Source organism: Xenopus tropicalis, chromosome 8 (genome assembly GCF_000004195.4).
Source record: "Xenopus tropicalis strain Nigerian chromosome 8, UCB_Xtro_10.0, whole genome shotgun sequence".
Lineage (NCBI taxonomy): Eukaryota > Metazoa > Chordata > Amphibia > Anura > Pipidae > Xenopus > Xenopus tropicalis.
The window spans coordinates 33,284,692-33,307,295 of NC_030684.2; the positions used below are offsets into that span (position 1 = coordinate 33,284,692).

Consider the following 22,604-nt stretch of genomic DNA (forward strand, 5'->3'; position numbering starts at 1 on the left):
GCTTTAGGGAACACTGTTTATATTCCTAATAGATTTTGTTTTCCCCAGATCTGGTTTATCTGCCTTCTGGGTGATGTCTCTTTTGGATTTGTGGTTCCCAGTTTTAAAACAAAGTAAAAAAAAAAAAAAAAAAAGAAAAAATGGTTTCTAGTGAATAATAATGGATTATAATCCTGCAACCAGTCCATGTAGTCTTAAGAAATGGGCATATATTCTGTTATCGATTAGCTTGCATACATATAAAGAGTGAGTACAAAATCACTGCACAGTAACACAAGTTATTGTTCCTACAAAATGTATTTAGAATTTATACAAAAGGCAACTTGTAGTTTTATGGGAATGTGCAAGTGGAAAGCCTAAAGCTATTGTCTAACTACAACTCTGAGCAATACCTGCCAGCTCACTTGGCATGAATGTTTGAGAAAAAGTGTCAGACAATGTAAGGGTAAATTGGGTTCAATTTTTAGACATTCTTCAAAGTTTTTCAGATACAAAAGATGGGCTGGGGGGGGTTGAAATTTAGATGTCAATCAAGAATGGTTGAGACGCTCCCACTCCTCTCTGCTCAGAATACAAGCTGCCTGTCATTACTGAGCCAAATTAAGCAGATTCCCATTCATGATAATTCATCTTTAATAAAAGTGTTCACAAAATGGCGCCTGATAAACTTACCCAGTTAGTTCAATGGCACACTTCACTGGGACTTCTTAGATAGAATGGAAAAGGCCTTCATTTAGACTTTAAATACTATGAAACCCATTTAAAGAAAGATGAAAGAGTGGCCTTAGAAACTCTAAAAGATGATGTGACGATAATTATTAAAACTGCAGATGAGGGAGGGGTGACAGTAATTATGGATAAACAAAGATATTTAGAGATGTGTCACGTTCTACTTACACATAACTTATAGCATTTTAAAAGAAAGCCCAATTGGAATATTCAATAAAAATTAGGACAAATGTTAGACAAAGCCAAAGACAATTGAATTATCAATTCATATTTTCCCATATTGCAGTTGGGCGGAAACCTGTCCCTATGGCACTGCTATATAAATGATATTGAATTTGTCTGGGAAGGATCTGAGGGAGACCTGGAGGGGTTGTAAATTCCCTTAATCAGAATGATTTCAATCTAGAATCATCACTAACTTATTGGTTTAAAGAAAGAGGGTATAAGGAGACATTCAATAAAAACCTTCAATAGACAAAATTAGATAGGAAGGAGAGAAAGGAAGAAAAAGTCAAAACAACCAACTTCCCACCATATCTAATCTCCTAGAAAAAGAGATTAGGAGAAATTCTACATTGTGATCAAGAACTCCAGAAAATGATCCGAGAGCAAGCGAACGTAGTCTGAGCAAATACCAAATATTGACATGGAACCATTGTTTTACAGAAAAGATAAATCCAAAAACCCTGTCATAGGCAGGTTGTTATCCACACTCCCTCTGTAAAACATGAAAATATGGATAAAAAGAAATCTCTTCAGTAACAAAAAAGAGTATAAGATCAACCAATGTATCAAATGCACAACACAAAATATGATATGCTGTATACAGTACCCATGTGGCTTGCAGTACATTGGTACAACAAATAGAATGCTGACAGACTGCATTAGGAAACATATAAATAATGCTGAGAAAGGAAAACACAGCGTTTTGAAACATTTTCAAGATTGTCACAAAGAAAAGAATCCTATAGGAATCATATATTGTGCAACTAACAAGTAAATAAAAAATGGATAGAAGGGGATTTGGTAAAGATGTGCTACAGTGTGAGAGTAGGTTGGATTTGCACTATGGAAACATTTGAACCAAAGGGTTAAATGCTGACATGAACTTCTGTATGCATTTCTGTAACCTCCTCAGTTCATATGAAAGCGTATGATCAAAAATAATCTGACTAATAATAGACTGATTACGTATGGTTTTAACATGGTGTGAATAAGTTACGTTCTTTACTTTACTGTATTGTATTGCTGTATGGGAACAGGTAAGTGTGAAAATAAATGGGTTACTAGGTGAAGTCTAAATCAGGGCTGTTGTAATAAATGGGCAACAGGGGCATTTGCCCAGGGCCCAACAGTATGCCCACTAGCACACTTTCATCTGGGATAACTTTTGGCAGAAGCATTCTGCAGAGATGGCAGACCCCTTGTTTTAATCAACTGGAAGAGCTCTGCTATGGTTATTTCATTTTTTTCTTGTGGCATCATGATTTTTTAGCTCCCAAGTACAGGCAATTTCTTCACTGCCTGCCTTACTATATTGAACTTTATGTGATTTAGGGTTATTCTATCACAACTGTGTAGGGACCCAGCAATATAATTTTGCCCAGTGCCCACTGGTACCTTACAGGGGTTGTCCACCTTTTCTCAGTACTACCCAAAAATTACTTTGTAGGGAGAAGGAGTGTTTCTTCTCTACAGTGCGAGTCACATGTGAGCTTCCCCCCCTGCTCCCCCCTCCCTCTCCACTCCCCCCTTCCTCCCTGAACACTCATAGGAGAAGACAGCAGCAGAAGGGATCATGTACTAGCCTGTAACTTTAACAGCCAATCAGAGGAGAGATAAGAAGCAGACAGACTCCGCATTACTCAGAGTTCCACATGCTGACACAGGCTTGTGCAGAAAGGGGTCGGCGACCCCCTCCCCTGGTGCCTCCACTAACCCCTGCCCTATACAGAAACGCTACCTTCAGAAGTAATTTTCTCTAAAACAGTAGCCATTTTCTTATAGAGATACGTTACATATTTTATTAAAATGACTTACTCTGCTAAATAGCTTCATTTTTATGAAGGTGAACCCCTTTAAAGCACCCCTGTTCTGCATATATATAATTGAATAATCTTCGCCCACTGTGAAGCCAATAAAATTGTACACCAATAGAAGTTAATTAAGAGTGATGGGCTGCTATGGAGATGCGCCTATGAGTGATGAAAAAAAGAGCAAACAGGATGGTGACATGCCCCCATAGTGATGCGCTTCCATAGCAACGCACAGATTTTAAGAACGGAAACATATGTAGCTAATGATTGAAGAAGTTGCATAGACAAAATGCGTCAGGTCTGTGAAGTTCTCCTGGAGAACACCTATGAATGCCAATGAAAAAATCATCCACAGGCAGCAGAAAGGATTTAGACACCAAGGGGATACTATTTTTCAAGGAGTTTTATTGCCAAAAATAAGTGAGTGCAATTTTAACTTAGAATTAATATTTATTAAAGATTTGATGCTATAGTTCTTTGGCATAGAGCAGGGGTGCCCAGATTTTTTAACCCTGGTGATTGACTTTTGACTCCTCCCCACTTACCTATGTGATGCAGCGTATGTGCGCATACCCAATAAACGTATGGTACCACCGCACTTCCTCATTTCCTGGCTTATACACGTTCCACCAGAAATCCAAGGGGGATTGACTGGTGGACCGCGATCAACATTTTGGCCACCCCTGGCATAGAGTCTAGACCAGCGGTTCTCAACCTGTGGGTCGGGACTCCTTTGGGGGTCGAACGACCCTTTCACAGGGGTCGCCTAAGACCATTGGAAAACACATATATCCGATGGTCTTAGGAATAATTTTATGGTTGGGGGTCACCACAACATGAGGAACTGTGGGTCGCGACATTGGGAAGGTTGAGATCCACTGGTCTAGAATCATAGAAGAGAATATTTCCAAGGCAACATTCTAATTGTAAGTGAGTACCCATCTGCTACTTTAAAGTTATATAAATACAGTTTATAAGTTAAAGAGCAGTTTCACCACCCCCATACTGTACAAATGCTGGTACTGTAAGGGTGATGGATGTACATGCACAGCATCTCCTAAAGTGAAATGGTAACATCAGAAGGACGGTTAACTAAAAAGAAAAATACTGCTCTATAATAAAATCTTTTGTTGTACAGCAACAACAGCTACTGTATATGCAACCATTCATAAGAAGTGCAGATTTTTCCTCCTGGCCTAAATCTCTACTTTCCAATGGTGGTCTTCCCTTAAACTGAATTTTATATATTATCTTTTGACCCCTCTGGGCTTGAAATAGAACAATTTCCTATATTATGTGCATCTGCTCTATTTCCATAGTGCATTACTAATACGCTGAAATGGTCCAGATTTAGAACTTATAAACCTACTAATAATTTTTGCCCCTTCAAGCATTACAGATCCATTGTTCACCTTTCAGTATATAATGAATAAATGTATAGAATACGAGATCAGGCATGAATTTTCCCAGTCCTTTGTAGCTCCACATATTCCTTCTATTTACATCCTACCTTGAATCATAAAGCATCCCGAAAGTATAAATAAAAAATAAAATATATGTGTGCCTGCTGCCTCTATAATGATGCTGTTTTGACCTATATAATAAGACCAACACAAAGATATGTCCTTCATAAAAAAAATCTCCAGTTTTTCTTAACCAATACGCACATACACAGCACACTAAAAATGGTAAAAAAACTAAATAGACCCCCCAGAATAATAAAAAAGCACTGTGTTTATTCCATTGTAATAAACAATATACTCAGCTCTTCATGGACTTCATGTTGTGCGTAAAACAGGCCAATGTTACTAGAAATAAGGGGAAACAATAGCAAGCATCTATTAGTGGTGTGGACACACAAAATAAAAAAACATACCTTTCCCTGGAACATAAGACATATTCAGACCTGTAAGATATATCGTTTTGTTTTTATTTTGTGTTTACTTAAGCAAAATTATACCTGTCAGTACTCAGAAAAAAAGAATTTTTTAATTGAGACCTCTTGGAAATCGTGGGTTTAATTACGACCCTTCAATTTACGATATTTATTTGCAAAAACACCCAAAAACCAAAATTTAAAGCTTAGGGGGCCATTTACGGTCAAATATTTTTTTCCCCCGATTAGGACTTTTCCAAGATTTACTATACATCAAAAATAGTGATGAGCGAATTTTTACAGCAGGCATATAGATTTGCAGTGAATTTCCGTATTTCTGCATTGTTGAATTGTTTTGAGAAACATTTGTTTCGCATCAAAAAAGTCATGGTTGCATAACAAAAAAGACACGCAACAAACATGTTTCGCAAGTTTTTAATGTTTAGCAAATGTTCTTGTCATTTTGTAAATTTTTCATCGAAGCAAAACGGGACAGATTTGCTCGTCACTAGTGAAAACAGCTAAAGATCCAAATCTGACAATTCGCCAGCTAAAACCTGCTGAGATCATGTAGGAGTCCACGGCAGATGTCCCTTCCCTTCCCTGCTACCCTTCTTTTGCTTCAAAACTTTAGAGGTTTTAGATTTTTGACTTTTTTAATGATATTTTTGTGACATTTTTTTCCACAAGTGCTTTTTCATTCCATAGTTTTTAGTAAATGCCAGACATTCATGGAATCAAGTTTAAATGAATTTTGAAATTGAAAGTGAGAAATGTTGGAGTTTTAGTAAATCTGCCCCTAGGGTATCTAAAAGCTTGTGAGTTGTTGTAGAAGTTAATGGGACTTGTCCTAGGCAAAATTCAAGCCATTTTTTCAATTCGAGATTTTTTTGGGTTATTTTGTTTTTTTCGAGCTTGTAAACTCTTGTCGAGGTATTTACTGTATATACTCGAGTATAAGCCTAGTTTTTCAGCACCCAAAATGTGCAGAAAAAGTCACCCTCGGCTTATACTCGAGTCGGGTGCCATGTGTCCCTCCAGACTAGCCCCCTCTCTCCTTTGTGTGCAAATTAGGCCACCTGCAACCAGACCTTCCAGTGCCCTGGCCTAGGCTCCCACAAGTAATACTTATTTCCCCTTACATCCCTCCAGTTTGCCAATGTGCAATGAGCGTGGGGTAGTACTCATATTGTTTTTGTTGACCCTCTTCTCCGCTCACAGAGCTAGTTTACTGTTTTTCTTTGAAATAAATATTGAAAAACATATACCCCACTGATGCCTCAATTAATGTAATTGTATTGGTATTTATTTTGATTATTGAAACTTAGCAGTAGCTGCTGCATTTCCCACCCTAGGCTTATACTCGAGTCAATACGTTTTTCTAGTTTTCTTAGGTAAAATTAGGTACCTCAGCTTATACTCAAGTATACACGGTACGTTTTTTCCATGATTTTATTAAATCGAGTTTTTTTTCATATTTAGATTATTTAATAAATAAGCAAACATACCAGTTTTTCAAATTGTGAGTTTATGTCGACATAGGAAAAAGTTTAAATGAATTTTAAAGTTAAAAAAATGAGAAATGTTTTAGTAAATCTGCCTCTAGGGTATCAAAAAGCTTGTGAGTTCATGTAGAAGTTAATGGGAGTTGTCCTAGGCAAAATTCAAGCCATTTTTTCATTTCGAGAATTTTGAGTTGTTTACGTTTTTTTCTCGTGCTTGTAAACCCGTGTCAAGTTACAGGTATGGGATCCCTTATCCAGAAACTCAATATCCAGAAGCCTATCTCCCATAGACCCCATTTTAATCAAATAATTCAGATTTTTAAAACTGATTTCCTTTTTCTCTGTAATAATAAAACAGAACCTTGTAATTGATCCCAGCCAAGATATAATTACTCTTTACTAGATGTAAAATAGTCCTATTGGGTTTAATTAATGTTTTATTGATTTCTTAGTAGACTTAAGGTATGGAGATCCCAATTATGGAAAGACCCCTTATACGGCATACCCTTGGTCCCGAGCATTCTGGATAACAGGTCCTATACCTGTTTTTTTCCATGATTTTATTAAATTGAGGTTTTTTTGTATTTAGATTTTTTAATAAATAAGCAAACGTATTAGTTTTTTAAATTGTGAGTTTATGTCGACGTAGCAAAAAAGTCAAGTAGAATTCACAAATTCGAAAACTGATAAATATGCCCATCAAATTCACAAATTCAAAAATTGTTAAATACTGTAAGCCCATAAATGTGCTGAGTTGCGCATTTTATCCATATTGTATTTTAATAACGATTAATTATATATTTGCTGAATATTTTCATCTAAGATCTCTGCAGTTAAATATTTTATAATGTACTCAGTAGTGATGAGCGAATCTCTCCCGTTTCACTTCGCCGAAAAATTCGTGAAACGGCGAAACACACGCATTTTGTTGCCCGTTTCATGAAGTATTGTGCCAATGGCAATACGCGGAAAATCGCCGCAAATCAATGCCTGCTGAATTATTCCGCCCGTCTCTAGTACTCAGCTTTAGTGGGTAAGCCATTGCTTTCCTAGTCACTGTATACACAGTAAGTGGGCAATTTACTCATTTTCATGGTCGAGGAAAAGAAAACACAATTACTGGAACAAACCGCTCGCAGACAAGTGAGAATCAAATTGTTTTATTCACTTTTAATGAAACTGTAAAACGTTTTAATAAACTGGGAAACAATAAATAAAATGAAATTGCTTGAGACGATTCCCGTTGGCTCCTACAGAAACGCAGCAGCTTTTCGTTTTTTCAGGCAAATTTTTTTTTTTTTTTTTTAAAAATACCTATTCGACTATTCAAGGCTTTAGAAAATATTCTCGAGTTTAAGCATGTTTTTCCTTGTTCGTGTTTTTTCATATTAAGAATAAAGCCGCAACCTTGAATTTTGATGAGTTGTCCCCTTATTGTTATGAAAGCCTATTTCATTTTCTCTTTCTATTTATTCTCTTTACGTAGTTAGATAGTTACATAGGGTTGAAAAAAGACCAGTGTCCATCAAGTTCAACCCATCCAAGTAAACCCAGCACACCTAACCCACACCTACCAATCTATACACTCACATACATACACTATATATACAACCACTAGTACTAACTGTAGATATTAGTATCACAATAGCCTTGGATATACCAGTCGTTACTGTATACTGAAAGCTTCATTTGAAAATATATTTGTGCTGAATATGTAGAACATTTTATTTTTCTGGACTTCATCTATTCTTTGTTTTATAAAGGCCATCTTAAAAAGTTCCCCTTTAACGACTTCTCAGTAAACCTTGGTTTTCCAAGGATACCAAATAATAGCGAATGTGTCTCTGGGCGCGGGAAATATTCATTATATTTGCATATAGTTACAATGGCAGCACAACAATAAACAAGAAAACATCAATATTTTGCTAATTAAAACTATTACTGCTGTGGGAACAGGAGCAGCGTAAGCGATTCTTAAATCCATACCACAGATTTGTTATTCATTTTCATTAACCTTACGCTTTCATCTCACGTGGACTCTTTGTTTTAGATGCTTCTATTAACCTTTCCTGTCTGGCTTCATTTGTTATTTTACATGATAACTAAATACACTTACATTTCAGCTCTTCTTATAAAATACAATAACATTGTTTTATTTGTAATAATTATTTAACACTTGTACTTTATTACAATATACAGGGACCCTTATAATATTGTTTGTTTGGTTTTTTTGTAAAAGCTTTTCGGCATACTGCCACTGAAGTCCTGCCGCCTTAGGCCTGGGCCTTTGTGAACTTACCCAGGGCTGGCCTTAGGCTAATTGGACCTATTGGACCTATTGGGCCCACACCTGGGGGAATAAACACATAAAGCTGTCCAGGCCACCCCCAACAACGATTGCCCAATAATACTGCTATGTGTTCTGGGACATTAAACCCAAAGTGGGCACTGCATTCATACTGCTACCCCAGGATCTTTCACTGTGTAGAGTGTGCTTGAGGGGCCAATAATCACTGTGTCACACTGTATATAGTATGCTTGGTGTGTCAGTGCCCAGTGCTTGGGGGCCATATTGTGCCATGAAATGTTGGGGCCAATGGAACAAGAGAGAGGTAAAAAGGCAGGGTTACACCATCAGTCACAGAATGAGAGACAGGGACTATTTGCCCACCCAGCCCTGGAACCCTCTGCCAGCTGGCAACACTTTGTGTAGGGGGCCCCGCCAAAATGGTCCCAATAGGGCCGCGCAGTTTATAAGACCGGCACTGAACTTAGCACAAATCCGGGCCTGGCTATTTTATGTTCTTTGCAGATGCTCTTTTTCTAACACACCATAAGCCCCACATCCTTTAGAGCCATATAAAATATTGCAAGTGAATGCGAGAAGTAAATATTTAGTGAATGTAAAAAGCCTTACTTCTCATTAATACTAGCATCTCAGAGTGACTGGCTGCTTTTCAACTGAATTACAGAGATTTATTGATGTGAAATCATTTATCTCCATCCTTACATTAGCTAACTTGTCCACCCTAAAAATGATTTCCTTTCTTTTGTAGAATTACTGTAAAAATCATAGATGGAAGGTACACACCATTACAGAGAATGTAAAATTTCTCAACACCAGGGTTGGACTGGGGGGTGCAGGGCCCACGCCTGACGTCCTCCCCAAGCGCATATAAACTGGACGCGTCAGGGGAGGAACAGTCAGTAGGGGGAGCGCCGGCAAAGGTCAGACTGGGCCGCTGGGGCCCACCGGGATTTTTTGGCCCAGTCTGACCCTGCTCAACACTAACCCGCCCGCTCCGAACCCTACCCGCGCCTGCCCCACAGTGATGTCACAAAGGGGTGGGGCTTCTGGGCGCGCACCTATAAATAGAGAACCCCAAAGAGAGCTGCCGGCAGTGTACGTGTTCGGGCCGACCTCAGCACATCACCTGCGGGTTGCGGGCAAGTTTGGGCTGAGCTCCTCCACTTGCTCTCCCTGCCCGCAACCCGCAGGTGATGTGCCAAGGTCGGTCCAAACACGCCCAACCCGTAGGTTAACCCGCAGGTATCGGGCCAGCCTGCACATCACTAGTGGGGACCTAAAGCTGTTCTGGGGAACTAAACAAACACTGCATTAAACAATGAGTTGCTTGATAAAAGATCCGTGTTGGACATACAGTTGCCTCTTGGTTATTGGGGACTTTGCCCATAGAGAGGCAGGATTTCCTAGTCACAAAGATTGTCTACTGAAAATAAAAGTATTTGGCACTTAAGTAAAGTCATTACTTTCACAAAATAACTGGAGTGCTGCTGTCTCCACTGATTTATGTACTTTACAGAGGGTACAGCGTGCACCTGGGGCTACAATGGGCTCTTTTCCTTTGTGTAGCACACGTGCAAAGCTACTGCCAACATTGTACTGGGAATATTAAAAAAACTGTGTCATTTGTATTTTGGTTGTGTTGCATTTCTTTGCCCTAATTGTGGCTGCTACTAGCACATACAGTAAATTCATTCAAATATTTTATTGATTTAAAAGTTAATTATTGAAATTAAGACGTTTCTGTCTGTCCTTTTGCCTTTTCAATTTGCAAGAAACGACAGAAAAATCAGCAAGAGAACTGTTGCAACAATGTGTTGCATTCCTCTGTTATAATCTTTCTTTTCAGGTTTGTAAATAACAGGAATACAAGTGATTGTGAGAATAGGCACTTGGCTACAGGACAGACGGCTGATACACAGTGATGAGCGAATGTTTTCGCCAGGCACGGATTCACAGCGAATTTCGCCATTGGTGAATTGTGGCGCAAAACTTCAGCATAATTTTGCTGCGAAAATTCACAGTGACTGGATTGGCAACAGAAGCAGTGTCTCTTCTAGGTCACTCGGGTTCAAACTAGGATGCTTTTATTAATACTTGTTTCCCTGTAGCAACTGTTTCCATGAGGACTGTAACTAGTACTGGTGTATTCAAAGGCAGTAATGTAAAAATAAATAGTGACCAGATTTAACAGGTGTGGGATTTTACATTTATTACGTCGTTGCATCATGGTCCATCGCCAAAGCTAGTACACTGCCATGAAAAATGTAGCTTCATTACACTGACCTGCACAAATACAGATAATGAGCAATACCCTATTCTCTAGCCAGTGATTCGCTCTGAATAATGAGAAGTATCCAGTAGGGTGGTGTAATAGTTCTTTTTGTGGTCAGCTCTATGATCTACAGGTCCTTCACTTTAGATCACCCTAGTCCCTGACTCCTCCCTGTTTCTCCCCCGCCCCGCCCCCTTGTGTGCTCACTGCTACAATGCTTTGTTCATATTGGAGGACATGGGGGTGACAATTCTGATTTCAGTGGAGCAGGTAAGTTAGGTTTTGGGTGCACGTTAGTGGCAGCAAGAGATGGTGCTCTACAGTGGATGACTGTAAAAGAGTGGGTTAAATCAGGACATTTCCTGACAAATATGGGGGAATTGACATGTCTGTAAGCATTAAGCAATAAGATTTAGGGCCAGATTCATCGAATCCCGAAACGGGTAACATTCGGATTAGATACAATAATTTCTGATGATTGGACATGTCATGGTTACGAAAAAATCGTAATAGTCACGATAATATCGTATTGGCAATCCGAAAGTCACGAAATTTTCGTATCCTAACGATCATAAAATGCAGAGAAACCTTTCTGACTTTGATCCTTCTGTGCATGATTTTGGAAGCCTCCCATAGGGCTCAATGGCACTCTGCAGCTCCAACCCGGCCCAAGGAAAGTCTCCCATAGGGCTCAATGGCACTCTGCAGCTCCAACCTGGCCCAAGGAAAGTCTCCCATAGGGCTCAATGGCACTCTGCAGCTCCAACCTGGCCCAAGGAAAGTCTCCCATAGGGCTCAATGGCACTCTGCAGCTCCAACCTGGCCCAAGGAAAGTCTCCCATAGGGCTCAATGGCACTCTGCAGCTCCAACCTGGCCCAAAGAAAGTCTCCCATAGGGCTCAATGGCACTCTGCAGCTCCAACCCGGCCCAAGGAAAGCCTCCCATAGGGCTCAATGGCACTCTGCAGCTCCAACCTGGCCCAAGGAAAGTCTCCCATAGGGCTCAATGGCACTCTGCAGCTCCAACCTGGCCCAAGGAAAGCCTCCCATAGGGCTCAATGGCACTCTGCAGCTCCAACCTGGCCCAAGGAAAGTCTCCCATAGGGCTCAATGGCACTCTGCAGCTCCAACCCGGCCCAAGGAAAGTCTCCCATAGGGCTCAATGGCACTCTGCAGCTCCAACCTGGCCCAAGGAAAGTCATGATACCGAAGCTTGAATGAATCCGAAACTTTTGTACATAATAAATACGATTTTGTTGCAAGGTACAAAAAAGTCACGCAACTTAAATTAGAAAATATACAAATTTTTTGTATTTGGATTAAATCGTACTTTGATAAATGTGTCCCTTAGGGCTCTGGCACACGGGGAGTTTTGTCGCCGGCGACTAATCTCCCCGTGTGCCAGAGCCCTTAGTTTTAAACCATTTACTACAGTGGATTGCCCATGAACATAAACAATAGCTTCTAATCAACTGTCACTTCATTGGTTTCTACATAGTCATGTTATGAACCAATTACATTTATCCTAGCAGCATGTGCATCTTAGTGAAAACTATATTATGCAGATACTGAAAGTATAAATAGTAATTATTTCAACATACAGATGGAGAAAACATTATATGCTACTGCTAATTGTTTCCTATGAGTTAGTGCACCGGGCAAACTTGGTTCTGTTTATTACACAACCCCAATGTTTTTAAACATACAGCGAAAGAGAAAGGGTGCAATGCACAGAACATCAGAGGTTGGTATATTGTGTGCGTTTGGATAAATATCCTATTATTCATGTGTGTCTAGTTTAATAAATGTGATTATTGGCATATAACATAGAAGCTGTTAGCTTGTGAGGCATTTATTAAGGATATGAAGCTTTAGTGTGGGTCTTTCTCATGTAGATTATTTTATTAATCTGCTAATCTGAATGTCTATGTCCAATAACTACAGGTTGTTTAGTATTTGAATTATTCTTCTATGATGTACATAATGATTAAATTAAAATATATATATTTTTTCCAACAGGACTCCATAGAATGGAGCAAGAATGAGAGGGGAGAGGCCGAGGGAGAAGCATGAGCTGGCGTCTGGTCAAGTTACTCTCCTTCCTGTTTATTTGGGAGCAGATTACTGTGCAGGAATCAGCACAATCACAACAACATGTCCCCAAAGAGTTTGATTGGCTCATCTCAGACCGAGGCCCATTCCATCACTCACGCAGCTACCTGTCCTTTGTGGAGAGGCATCGACAGGGCTACTCTACCAGATATAAAATCTACAGGTATTAAATAGACACAAAAAACTATTCTGCACTAGTCAAGCTCAAACTGATGTATGTATGGATATTTTTGTTTATAGAGGGGATTAGCAGACGAGGAGAGGAGGGATTTATTATCAATAAGTAACACTGCTCTACACATCATCACAAAACATTTATCAGTGGTAAAGTCATAATCAGCAACCTTTTTCAGGGACAGCAAACACGGAAGCCCACTGATTGTGACTGAAATGTTGGACCACTATTTTTTTTTTTTTTTTTCAAACAAGGTTGCTTTTGTGTGTGTAAATATTTAGCAGGTGTTAGAAACCTAAAGGTGTGATAGAAATTGCACTTGGAAGTTAGCAATAAAAAAAGCAGTGCAAAGATTTTCAGTGGGTTTGCTGGGACAGGTATGGGACCTGTTATCCAGAATGCTCGGGCTTTCCAGATAAGGGATCTTTCAGTAATTTGGATCTCTATTCCTTAGGTCTACTAAAAATCATTTAAACCCAATAGGATTGTTTTGCCTTAAATAATGATTCATTATATTTTAGCTAAGAACAAGCACAAGGTTCTGTTTTATTATTACAGAGAAAAAGGAAATCAATTTAAAAAATTATTTATAATTATTATGGAGTCTATGGGGGTTGGCCTTTCCGTAATTTGGAACTTTCTGGATAATGGGTTTCCGGATAATGGATCCCATACCTGTACCACTTAATGTGCATCTTATCACATAAAATTATATTGGAGCTATTTCAGTGAGCATTCCCTTGTGAGAGATGCAGGTAGGTTCTACTGTTGGAATCCACAGAGGAAACTTGAATATTTTGGGGGACAGCTTTGTTGCAGTTAAGAGGGGCAGCAATGAATGGAAAGGCAGGGGGGGCAGGTCCACAGTTTGTCAAAAACAACTAATTTGCTATTTTGAGTTATTTTAAACTAGTATGTATTGAGTGGGCTGGCTCTCAGCTCATCCGAGTGGCAGCTTCTTTAGTACAGATGGGGGTAGAGAGCTAGAAAAAGGCAGATTATATTCAGAGGGGATTTAGGGCATTAGGAAGATGGATAAGGAAATCTGTCACAAGGACCCTACATGCCAAACTGTCTGTTGCTAGGGTTTGGCATGTGGTGGAGAGAGTGGACAGATTATTTAAAGAAGCTGGGGAAGACCTGGTGGTCTTGGTACTTATTGGTACCAATGAACAAGTGTTGAAGTCCTCAAAAATTTACAAAAATCTAGGTAAAAAGGTGAGGACTTTTAAGGTAATTATCTATATTACCTGTTCCACGTGCAACAACTTAAGTAAAAGTTGGTGTAGGGAGTTGTGGTTTGGGTTTTTTATAAACTACTACTGACTAGTTATTGGGCCCCACAGCAAGATCATTGGGCCCCTAAGCACAGTTTACTGACCCTCAATGAACTGACCGTTAATTAGCACATAAATTGGTGGAATTCTTCATATGAACTGCTTATTATAGAGTAACATTGCCTGTTTACATTGGAAGTAATTGAAGGGTTCCATAGTGTACATGCTTGTTGCAAGTGGAATAATGCAAGTACCTGAATTTTCATTTTGTGTTCACTGTAGCGCTTCACTCTTGTGCTTGCAATCATGGTTTTATTTATTTATACTTTCTGAATGTAACTATTACACAACAGAAAAATAGTAGGGACAATTGCCATTCATGATCCTGTACAAAACTGTGAAATGAAAAACTTGCTCATATAAAACAAGACATTTGTTGTAAAAAACAGTTTATTTGTGGGTGCTGGATCACATGATGACATTAACACTGGTCTGTTAATTCACATTACTTGTCCCACTCAGCCAGGTGATGAAATAACTGCAGGGCCGAAACAGTTATCTAGGTCATCTATTGAATCTCAGTTACTGTTAGATGAGGAAAGACCAATAATATAACATATCATATGCAGGGTGTCCTATATATTGACATATAATAATTATCCTAGTAACTAATGCATAAATCATTGGGAAATTAATCAAAAACTAAAGTAAAAATAAAAGAAAAATCTTTATTACATTATTGCCAACACTAAATTCCTAAAATTAAAATCCCCAAAACCCATAAAAACAAGACAGCGCTGTAACAAGGAAAAGAAGGGGCCCCTGCACATGTATAAGTGACCTTCTGGTTAATAGTGCAGCAAGCTAGCATAACCACATGCAGGGTCGGACTGGGGGGTGAAGGGCGCACCGGGGCTGCTGCCCCAGGGGCCCCGCACCCCCCAAAGTGCCCCCTAACCCCCCCAACATGCGCAACTGTCTAATGTCCTCCCCTGATCGCGCGTAAGTGAAACGCGTCAGGGGAGGGACACCTGCACGTGGGGAAGCGTTGACGGGTTGGGTTTTTTCCCGGTGTCCCGGCGGCCCAGTCCGACCCTGACCGTATGTTATAGCATACAACATATAAATAGCGTGACTTTAGGATATTTCAGGCAAAATTGCCAATATGCAAGACTGCTATATGTGAAGGTCCTGAGCTAGTCCTAAAACAAGTTATGCCAAAAAGTATAATAGCTTATGAGCAAAACACTCCATATTGTACCGGTCTGTCCAGAAGGAAATGCAAGTTATTAATGAGTGTTCAAAGTTCCGTGTGGCAAAAAAGTAAAATATAACTGAGGATTATAAAACCACTACTGCATCCCACATAGTTTCGGTCTGGTCAAGCAAGGTACATAGTTGTGTCTAGTAGTGTCAGTGCGCAAGTAAGTATTCCAGACAGGACCAGAGTGTTCAGTGTGCACTTAAATTATACTTATCATTCCTGCTTGGGAGTGGTTGCATAACGATGTCCGTGTTCACCTCTGCCATGTGGTCCCACAGCCGAATCTGTGAGCGTCTCGGAAGTAATGGTGAAATCTGTAGCGTCAGATGAGGCACCTATAGGACGCCATTGGGCAGACTGCAATATAAGAGATCATATATCCAGAGAGTAGGGGGGCCCCACTTTGCAACAGTGCTGCCGTTTTGCTATAACAATAGCTTTCTCAACTGACATAGCATTAATTGGCATCCAAAGTGGATGTACTGTTCATTTAAAAGTAGAAATTCACACTGGAAGTCAGTCTGAGAAACAGCCAATATATATACACTATAATCATGAGGATTATAAACAAATAATGTTCTCTCACACCCTTACACCATAAGAGAAACAAAACAGTATTGGCAAAGTATATTTACATAATATACAGGTATAGGACCCATTATCCAGAATGCTTGGGACCAAGGGTATTCCGGATAAGGGGTCTTTCCGTAATTTGGATCTCCATACCTTAAGTGTACTAAAAAATCAATAAAACATTAATTAAACCCAATAGGATTGTTTTGCATCCAGTGAGGATTATTTATATCTTAGTTGGGATCAATTACAAGGTACTGTTTAATTTCTACATAGAAAAAGGAAATCAGTTTTAAAATTCTGAATTATTTGATTAAAATGGAGTCTATGGGAGACAGGCTTTCCGTAATTTGGAGCTTTCTGGATAACGGGTTTCCGGATAAGGGGTCCAATACCTGTATATATATAAGTATATAGTGTATGCACCAAGCGCTCGCAGATATAATAATTCTCAATATCAGTTAAAGTAAAATAGAAAAAATCTAGGTCATCCCATTTTGGTCTCAGAAGAAGGCCTAAAATGAAAAAATCTTTTCATATTGCTGCACAAATGCAAACGTCCAAAACATATGAAGAACGATCTTCCAGTTGTAAAATGAAGATTGACTTCTACATGACCTTGACAGCTTTTAGATGGCATATTTTTGCTTTTTTGCATTTTTTTTCTGCTACAGGTATGGGACCTGTTATCCAGAATGCTCGGGACCTGGTGTTTTCTGGATAAGGGGTCTTTCCGCAATTTGGATCTCCATCACTTAAGTTTGCTAAGAATAATTTAAATATTGAACAAATCCAATGGGCTTGTTTTGGATTAATTATATCTTAGTTGGGATCAAGTACAGGTACTGTTTTATTATTACAGAGAAAAGGGAATCATTTAACCATTAAATAAACCCAATAGGGCTGTTCTGCCCCCAATAAGGATTAATTATATCTTAGTTGGGATCAAGTGCAGGTACTGTTTTATTATTACAGAGAAAAGGGAATCATTTAACCATTAAATAAACCCAATAGGGCTGTTCTGCCCCCAATAAGGGGTAATTATATCTTAGTTGGGATCAAGTACAGGTACTGTTTTATTATTACAGAGAAAAGGGAATCATTTAACCATTAAATAAACCCAATAGGGCTGTTCTGCCCCCAATAAGGGGTAATTATATCTTAGTTGGGATCAAGTACAGGTACTGTTTTATTATTACAGAGAAAAGGGAATCATTTAACCATGAAATAAACCCAATAGGGCTGTTCTGCCCCAATAAGGGGTAATTATATCTTAGTTGGGATCAAGTACAGGTACTGTTTTATTATTACAGAGAAAAGGTAAATCATTTAACCATTAAATAAACCCAATAGGGCTGTTCTGCCTCCAATAAGGGGTAATTATATCTTAGTTGGGATCAAGTACAGGTACTGTTTTATTATTACAGAGAAAAGGGAATCATTTAACCATTAAATAAACCCAATAGGGCTGTTCTGCCCCCAATAAGGGGTAATTATATCTTAGTTGGGATCAAGTACAGGTAATGTTTTATTATTACAGAGAAAAGGGAATCATTTTAAAAAAGAGTTATTTGTTTATAATGGAGTCTATGAGAGATGGCCTTTCCATTATTTGGAACTTTCTGGATAATGGGTTTCCGGATAAGGGGTCCGATACCTGTACAAAATAGTATTTTGGTGAAAAAACCTTAAATATATATATATTTAAATATATAAAGATATAGATTGTAAGCTCTACAGGGCAGGGACCTCCAACCTCTTGTGTTTTTGACTCTTATTGCAACTGTATCTTTTATTTATTTGTATTTATTGTTATACTTTGTATTTATCTATTATCTTAATAACCCCCTGTTTGTATTAATGTATTCTACTGTACAGCGCTGCGTACATAAGTAGCACTTTATAAATAAAGACATACATACATACATACATACATACAAATAACCCCCATAAAGTATAAATTCTTTTTTTAGCAAAGTATGGTAATCCAAATTGAGATCCTCACAGTCCCGAGCCTTCTGGATAATACTGCCCATACCTGTACCATATTTATATGTACTTGTACAAGCACAAACTTTCAGTTTCAGTTAAGTTTTCGCTTTGTCAGTCATTCAATCAGTTAATGCAGGTTTTTTGGAATAAGGCTAAAGCCACAAGGGGCTTGGACATAACTCAGGCTGAGAATCAGCCGATCTGCAGGCATTTGCTTTCTCCTGTGTCTGCACCAAGATTTACTGCATTGACCTCGCTACAGACACATGGAGAGGATTTTTCTGCAGCCAGGCCGCCACAGTGACTCTGAGTGCTTTGTTTGGTCTAATTTCTTCTTTTTTTGTGCATTTGTTATAAAGGGAATTTGCCCGCTGGAAGGTGAGAAACGTGGCAGTGGACCGGAAGGAGCCACTCCGTCATCCTTTACCATTAATGCCTGAATTTCAGCAAAGTTTGCGGCAACTTGGTCGGAGGCCTTCCTCACAACAAATAACAGAGACCATCATCAAGAAGTATGGCACGCACCTATTGGTTTCTGCCACATTGGGGGGTGAGAGAAAACACTCTGCTATTAATATAGAAATAGAATTTGTTATTGCTATCTAGCTCTGCTGAATCATGCAGTGTTTTGCAGAGATTATTGCGCCTACTGTTTATACACCCTTGCCTAAAACACAAATGTATTCTGCCTATTCATGGAAAAAAAATCCACATTCATTAAAAATCCCAAACTCTCCCATTTTACAAAGGAGAGACATAGACATGCAAAACAGTAAATAAAATAAAAAGGATTAAAACATCAAGTATTGTACCCAGAATTTCCTGATGTCCCTGAGGCAAGGCCAATTTTCTGTAATACAATATTGGGACTTCTCATTACCCAATATTATAATGAAAATAGGGGAATGTGGTGATCTATATGTGGGAGATCAGAATGATATCAATGACCCGGAGAGTACACATTTTCTCAGTGGATATGTGTTATTTTATTGAGACATCACAGCACTAGATGTTTTGGCTAACAGCCTCCCTTATGCACCTGAGGAAGGCTGTTAGCCAAAACGTAGAGCTGTGATGTCTCAATAAAATTACACATATCCACTGAGAAAATGTGTACTCTCCGGGTCATTGATATCTGAATTTGGAAATGCTGTACAGCCAGCACGGGGTCTGTAACCTGTTGAGGAGTACAGATAACACTGGAGGCTACTGAAAGACTTTTATTTATTTGTCCTGTTTGTTTTTATTAGGAAACATGTAAGCTTCTCATAACCAATATGTGATTTATGAGGATGTGAACCCTATAACAGAGGGAATATATATACTTTCCTATAATTAAGGATATTCCCAACACACTACTTTTTTAGTGTATAACTCACATTTATAATAACTTTGCACTTTTCAACATTGAACCTCAGTTTCACTGCAATTTTGTCAAATTAGTCTGCAAAAGCGGCAGCATCCTGCATGGAAAGGTTAGTTTAGAAACAGTACTGTCTATGCCCACCTCCAGGTCATTAATAAACAATTTAAAAAGCAAAGGACCAAGGACTGACCCCTGTGGTACTCTACTAACATTACTAGTCCAATAAGAAAACCTTCCATTTGAATAACGGCACCACATCAGCAATACGCCAGTCTCTCGGCACCATGCTAGCCCTTTAGGAATCCTGAGAAATTAAGCGGAGAGGTTTGGCAATCACAGAGCTAAGTTTGTTTAGTACCCTGGGAAGAATCCCATCCAGTCCTGGACCTTTGTTTACCTTTACATGTTCAAGTCTCTTTTGAATTTCCTCCCGAGTGACCCATGCGTCAGTAGTTATATTACTAGAATTGGGCATATTAAAAAGGAGTCCTTCATGAACTGGTTCCTCAGTTGTCGTAGACACTTCAGAATTTCTGCTTTTTCTCTGTTCTCATCAACTATCTACCCCCTGTGATAATTAGGATTTGTAAGGGATGCTTTTATTTATTTTTTTGTTTTTCACTGACTAAAAGTGACCCTACACCTGAAAGGGGTCATCCCACTTAACTTTTAGTAAAATGTAGAGCAGAGGTTCCCAACCTTTTTAACCCATGAGCAACATATCAATGAAAAAAAACTGGGGAGCAACACAAGCACAAAAACTTTCCTTGCATTTGACCAATAAGGACTCAGATTGGTTAATTAGTAGCCCAATGTGCACTGGCAGACTACTAGAGGCTCTGTTTAGCAGTACACATGGTCATTGTGCCTCCAACTTTGAGACCAATGGGAGCAACATCAAAGGGGTTGTTGAGCAACATGTTGTACATAAGCGTGCACCATTCTAGTTAACAGCCAACCAAGTGCACACTCCGGGGGTGCACACTAAAAGGAACCTCCATAAGGCTCTAAATGTCCAGCTGTAGAGGTTTATCTAGAAGATGCATGTCCATTGAGACAATATCAAGTTACAAATGCCTTCATTTATGCATCGTTAAAAGGATGTACCCAGTCACTTGATGTGTTTCAGGCCTCCACATGGCTTTAAAAACAAGTTAAGTAAAAAAAATCTTGCTTGCTTATATTGCAATTTTTTTCGTGATCCGGGGCTGTCTAGACTGTCCAATGCCCATGCTGTCATGGGGCCCCCTAACAGGGCTACCCTTCGTTCTAAGTATTTTTCTTTGGTATTTATTGGCTGGCATTCTTTGCCTAGTTGCATTATCTTTACAATGTGGTTACTGACCAATACATTGATGCGGCAGGATGATCTTTCCCAGCTATGGATTTTTATAGGTGAGAGAACTTTAAGACCACAATATATTTCTAAAGGAGGCTACCAGCGTATTTTAGAGCATGCATACCTACATTTCTGCAGACTCAATATATAAAAATAAAATGGTCTGTGGAGCTCTCCTAGGCCAGGTATAATCATAATATTAATGAAGTGCAACTTGTCTGGCCAAAATTGTTATTTGCCAGTTAGTGGTGTAGAGTGGAGATAGAGTCTGCACTTGACATGCAACACTTAGAAATGGCAGTGAGGCCCTAAACATGTCATAATAAATATTATGGCTATATTAATTGTACCCTAAGGAACAATCAGCCCAGTGCTTTAAGGACCCAAACCCTTCTTTCTTATACTTACTATACTTCAGACACTAAAGTTGCATATGATACAGGGAGGTTTAGATTAATTATGACTTTGTATAACCTTCCAAGATCAGAACAGCAAACAGAAGAGGAGAGGAAAGCCAGGTTTGTGCTATTACTTCTACTCAACATCTATTTGCAGCAATACATAGTGGTGAAAACTCACCAAAATGCTAACATCTAAAAACATTTTATATATATACAAAAAAATTAAGCCATTGCCATAAAGGGGTAACCCCCAACCCTCTCATGAATACTGTGTTAGCTGTCACCCATTACATTTCTTAAAGTAAAAAGAGGTATGGGATCCGTTATCCGGAAACCCGATATCCAGAAAGCTCCGAATTACGGAAAGCCCGTCTCCCATAGACTCCATTTTAATCAAATAATTCAGATTTTCAAAATTGATTTCCTTTTTCTCTGTAAAAATAAAACAGTGCTTTGTATGTGATCCCAACTAAGATATAATTAATCCTTACTGGATTCAAAATAACCCTTTTGAGTTTAATTAATGTTTTATTGATTGTTTAATAGATTTTAGATCCAAATTACAGAAAGACTCCTTATCCGGAATACCCTTGGTCCCGAGCATTCTTGATAACGGGTCCTATACCTGTACTTTATACAAGTTCTGAAGCAAAACTGCCAGTACAGGTAATAAGGTTACATGGAGTAGTTTGCACTCCATACTTATACCCACAGTTATAATGTAATTCCTTAATGTATTTATTTATTGTTGCACTTATGTTATTGCATCAATTCACTGTATTCTTCATATTTTGCAGGCGAGGAGGCACTGACAATGTACATGGATAAAAGCAGGCTAGATCGCCATTCAGGGAATGGAAGTCAGAGTGTTGAATCTCTTCATCATTTGGCATCATCATATTTCGTGGACAGGGATGGGACCATGAGAAAACTTCATGAAATCCAAATATCCACAGGAGCCATTAAGGTAGCGTTTATGCAGAAGAGAAAGAAGAAAGTTTAAAGTGCAGATAACCCATCACCCAGTAAAAGAAAACATGAATTCCTTTTAAGTCCCTGCCCCAAGCCCCTCCTGGTGTGATTAGTTGGCACTCTGTTTGTGGTCCCTGATCCCTGCGGAACATCTCTATGTGCTGTCATACGTGCAGTGGGATACGTGGGATGTAGGGGAAGGCTGAAAAGTCATGTGCCTAGGGCACAGTCATACCCTTGAGACCAATCCTCACCCACTGGATTTTAAGTGATAGCCAAAGTAGTATGCTGAGCAGATGCACAAAAACAGACCAGTTTCAATCTTGTTGGGACTCATTGGTTCAATACAGGACTTTTCACCTAGGAAGTGGATCCACTATAAAAGCATTCAAACTATAAAAGCATTC

At 39.0% G+C, this 22,604-nt stretch overlaps 1 protein-coding gene across 1 annotated transcript in view; it reads left to right on the forward strand.

The window, feature by feature from the left end:
* Positions 1–22,604, forward strand: part of brinp1 (bone morphogenetic protein/retinoic acid inducible neural-specific 1) — an 85,000-nt gene that overhangs the window by 51,720 nt on the left and 10,676 nt on the right. The window contains exons 2-4 of the mRNA XM_002935206.5: positions 12,746–13,001; positions 18,479–18,669; positions 22,023–22,192. Coding sequence (XP_002935252.2) covers positions 12,796–13,001; positions 18,479–18,669; positions 22,023–22,192 — 567 coding nt within the window. The 5' untranslated portion in view covers positions 12,746–12,795. The remainder of the gene's footprint in view (positions 1–12,745; positions 13,002–18,478; positions 18,670–22,022; positions 22,193–22,604) is intronic.